General features: G+C 38.0%; 1 protein-coding gene across 1 annotated transcript; it reads right to left on the reverse strand.

The window, feature by feature from the left end:
* Nucleotides 1–613: 613 nt before the first annotated feature.
* LOC147679607 (uncharacterized) lies at nucleotides 614–2823 on the reverse strand. The gene is made up of 3 exons (XM_086942461.1): nucleotides 2689–2823; nucleotides 1963–2178; nucleotides 614–898 (listed from the first exon to the last, which is right to left on the reverse strand). Exons 1-3 carry the CDS (start codon nucleotides 2821–2823, stop codon nucleotides 614–616), a joined length of 636 nt encoding a protein of 211 aa, XP_086798587.1.
* Between the last annotated feature and the right edge of the window lie 1444 nt (nucleotides 2824–4267).

A 4267-nucleotide genomic window follows, 5' to 3' on the forward strand; every position in this document is an offset into this window, starting at 1 on the left:
GTGTGTGCCTGGTGAAAGCGTACATGTTCTGTTTGTGTGACGTTTGTCTGCTGAATAATGGTGTTGTGGTTATGAGTGGTGCTGTGTCGTTGTAGAGTGATAGTTTGTTGTTGCTGAATGATGCTGTTGTGGTGGTGTAGAGTGATGCTGGTGTGTTGCTGAGTGATGTTAGTGTGGTGCTGAGTAATGCATTTGTGATGATGAGTGGTGCTGCGCTGTTGATGAGTGGTGCTGTGTTGGTGTTAACTTATTACCACCACAGCATAACTCAGCACCACAACAGTAGCACTTCTGACAACAACTGCATCACTGAGCACCACCAATGCAACATGCAGCAACACCACATTATCACTCTGCACCCCCACAGTACTATTGAGCAACCACACAGCATCACTCTTGTATAGTTAGTGTCGTTTTTGAAATGTAGCTGCAACAGCTATTGTTCTGTATGTTGTATTGGCACATTTAACATTGTTTGAAAAAAATATACCCACCCAGAACGAAAATGACCATGCTACTGGATATGTTCAAATTAGTATATTTATTTTCAGTAAACACAAAACAATAATTATTTATTGGACTTTGTACAAATTGTTATTGTGAGGATTGTTACTTAATCACTTAAATCTTCCTCCGACTTTTCTTTAACAATTTTAGTAATTTTGCCATTGCAAAATATAACCTCACATGTTTGAGGCAAATAATGAATTAGTGCTTCACCAATGTCATCCACCTCTTCGTCCAACATAAACCATTGTATAAGTGTTTGATTTTGTACATCCATCGATTGGTAAATATCTGTGTTGGTTATTTTTGTTGTTAAGGTGCTCCAATCTCCGTTTGTGCTTTCCACGCCATATATTTCGACGTCAATATTATCTTGTGGTGGTGTTGTTACCTGTTGTAGTAAATAAAAACATAGTTATTTTTTTTTCCACAAAAATGTTACAGTGTGTCTCAGAGAGAGTGTTGTACAGAGGCAGTTGTAGAGAGAGGCTGTTGTAGAGAGAGGCTGCTGTAGAGAGAGGCTGCTGTAGAGAGGCAGTTGTAGAGAGATTCAGTTGTAGAGAGAGGCAGTTGTAGAGAGAGGCTGTTGTAGAGAGAGGCAGTTGTAGAGAGAGGCAGTTGTAGAGAGAGGCAGTTGTAGAGAGAGGCTGTTGTAGAGAGAGGCTGCTGTAGAGAGAGGCTGCTGTAGAGAGAGGCTGCTGTAGAGAGAGGCTGCTGTAGAGAGAGGCAGCTGTAGAGAGAGGCAGCTGTAGAGAGAGGCAGTTGTAGAGAGAGGCAGTTGTAGAGAGAGGCAGTTGTAGAGAGAGGCAGTTGTAGAGAGAGGCAGTTGTAGAGAGAGGCAGTTGTAGAGAGAGGCAGTTGTAGAGAGAGGCAGTTGTAGAGAGAGGGTGTTGTAGAGAGAGCGTGTTGTAGAGAGAGCGTGTTGTAGAGAGAGCGTGTTGTAGAGAGAGCGTGTTGTAGAGAGAGGGTGTTGTAGAGAGAGGGTGTTGTAGAGAGAGGGTGTTGTAGAGAGAGGGTGTTGTAGAGAGAGCGTGTTGTAGAGAGAGCGTGTTGTAGAGAGAGCGTGTTGTAGAGAGAGGGTGTTGTAGAGAGAGGCTGTTTTTAGAGAGAGGCTGTTTTAGAGAGAGGCGGGAGAGGCTGTTTTAGAGAGAGAGTGGAGAGAGTGTTGTAGAGAGAGCGTGTTGTAGAGAGGCTGTAGAGAGAGCGTGTTGTAGAGAGGCTGTAGAGAGAGCGTGTTGTAGAGAGAGGCTGTAGAGAGAACGTGTTGTAGAGAGAGGCTGTAGTAGAGAGAGGCTGTAGAGAGAGCGTGTTGTACATAGAGAGTCTTATATAGAGATAGTGTGTGGTATAGAGATAGTGTGTTGGATCGTTAAAGAGTGTCTTTTTAAAGAGAGTGTGTGTGTGTGTGTTGAAGTGATAGAGTAAGGGGTGCGTGAGAGAGCGTGTGTTCCTTACTTTTAATTTGCTGTGCCTTGTCGTGTTCAATATTTTCTGTCCATTAAATTCATGTACTGTGACATGAGTTAACATCACATATTCCCCAATGTTTATTGAGAATAGAGTAGCCTCTCTCCATAATGTGACTTTTATGTCATCAGTGGCATCTTTTAACGTAATAGATTTTATTGCCGTATTTTGTCCATTGATGAGTACAAGTTTACTTTCCTCTTCCTAAAAAAAAATATTTGTGTTAAAAATGTAAAAGCACTGAAGTAATACGTAATAATTGTCCAAGCATTGAAGACATAATTATTAAGGGCTATTGCTCTTTTCCAATGTACGGTGTTGTTCCCAACTATGTTAAAAAAAGTTGAACTTTGATGTCTCAGTTTGGCGCTCTTCTTTAAACACCTATCAACTTTACTTTTATAAATGCAGTGTAGCTTTAGCCCACCTATTTACACATTGTTAATTGTTCTTATTTGGCTGCTGTACAGATCATTTATGATGGATAGAACCCCTCATAAACATAACACCATATCTAATGTGTTACAGAGACCACACACAGAACTGCACCCACTCTAAATTAAAGAACATCTAAGCATCAAATAGTACACACACACACAAAGACACACACACTGATAAAGGGAAAATAAATATTGTCAATGGCATAGACAACACCACACACACAAACGGACAACTCAAGCAGCGAGACCAACAGTATAAATCACCACAACTTACTTCTGAAATGGTCCCACACACTGTCATAAGACTTCTCAAAGATGCCCGCTTTATTTCTTTTATTGGAGAAGCAGATGGTGCAGGAGGCTGCAAAATGTTTTCAGCTTCTTGAATTAGCGCTTGAGTTATAGTCATTGCTGGAAATTTGGTTACTTTGCTTTGCTTAGTAATCAGAATTGTGTTGTTTTTAATTATAAAATTGCGTATAAGTAGTCCACAGGTTTTTTGTGTCTGCTGATATAAACTTTCCTGGTAGCACGTAGCTTTAATTGTTCCAGTTTTGTCTGCCAGAGCCAAATGAAAAAGAACTTTATTTTCTTGTTTTGCGTTTTTGTAATTTGTTTTACTTGAGCACTTGATCACATTAACTCTTATGGGTTTTTCATACGGTTTGTTGTAATTGGTGGTAATGTTAGCAATTTCTTCAATAGTCAACATCTGAAATAGAAATATAGGTTACAACAAATGTTAAATACAAATCCATAGTGCTTTATGATCACTGTAATAGCATTCTAATATACCATAACTTTGAAGTATGTAATTGGTATATATATGATCTAAGATTGATTGGTAGTCTGTTGTGTAAGTGTCTATAAGTTGTGTACATTGCAACTTACTCTCAAAGAACCCAATGAGTTTGTTAGTTTGTGAATTGCTTTGAGAGACATCCACATTGAAATCTCCCATAATGATGAATTTGTGTTCTGGGTAAAAATTAGTGATACTGGTAATAATTTCTAAAAGATCTGTAATAAGTTTATGTGGTGGTTTGTAGACTATAATAATAAGGTAATCTGTGGAATGAATCTGTAATGTAAAATGTAAAATGTCTATCCCTTGGTGTGTTTCATAAATAGGTAATATCCTAAGCTCTTTCTTGTAGTAGAGTATCATCCCATGGTTAGTGTTGTATGTATGAAATTTATCAAATATCATGTGATCATATTGTTCTACATTAAAATCATTTCCAGTTGAGTTCCTTGTTGTGTTGATCTCAGTTAAGCAAATAATGTCTGCTTGCATCATGTTACTATCAGCTATCATTGATGTGAAATGCTTCTGAAGTGATCGTATATTGTGTGTTATAATATTGAAATGTGTTTTGTATGTATCTAATTGTGGGATAGTGATTTCAAGTTGCATTTCGGTCCTTAATCTTTCCATTTCCTCATTAACTTTTGGGTGTATTAGAATTTTAGTTTCATCAAAATTCTGCACGTATATGTTCTGTATACATTTAGCTCTGCTTATAGCAACATAATGTAAATGATGAATTTTGCTGTTATTAAATTGTATATAAAGTGGTTCTATAGTGTCCCCTTGTGTGCGATGTATAGTACGTGCTGATGCTTGTCGTAAAGGAAATTGTTTGCGTATAACAGTAATACATTTCTTAGTGTATTGAAAATGTCTAGCTATAGCATGTATTGGTGTCCATGACTTTTCTATTTGTGAATGATATAGATGCTTATATTCTTGCCTTGCTTTTTGCCCAACACTAATATTGTCAAATGATACCCAGACTAGAAATGGAGTATTGTTAATAATGTCAACAAATTGGACTATACCAGTTGCGCCA

Source organism: Lissotriton vulgaris, chromosome 11 (assembly GCF_964263255.1).
Source record: "Lissotriton vulgaris chromosome 11, aLisVul1.2, whole genome shotgun sequence".
NCBI classification, from domain to species: domain Eukaryota; kingdom Metazoa; phylum Chordata; class Amphibia; order Caudata; family Salamandridae; genus Lissotriton; species Lissotriton vulgaris.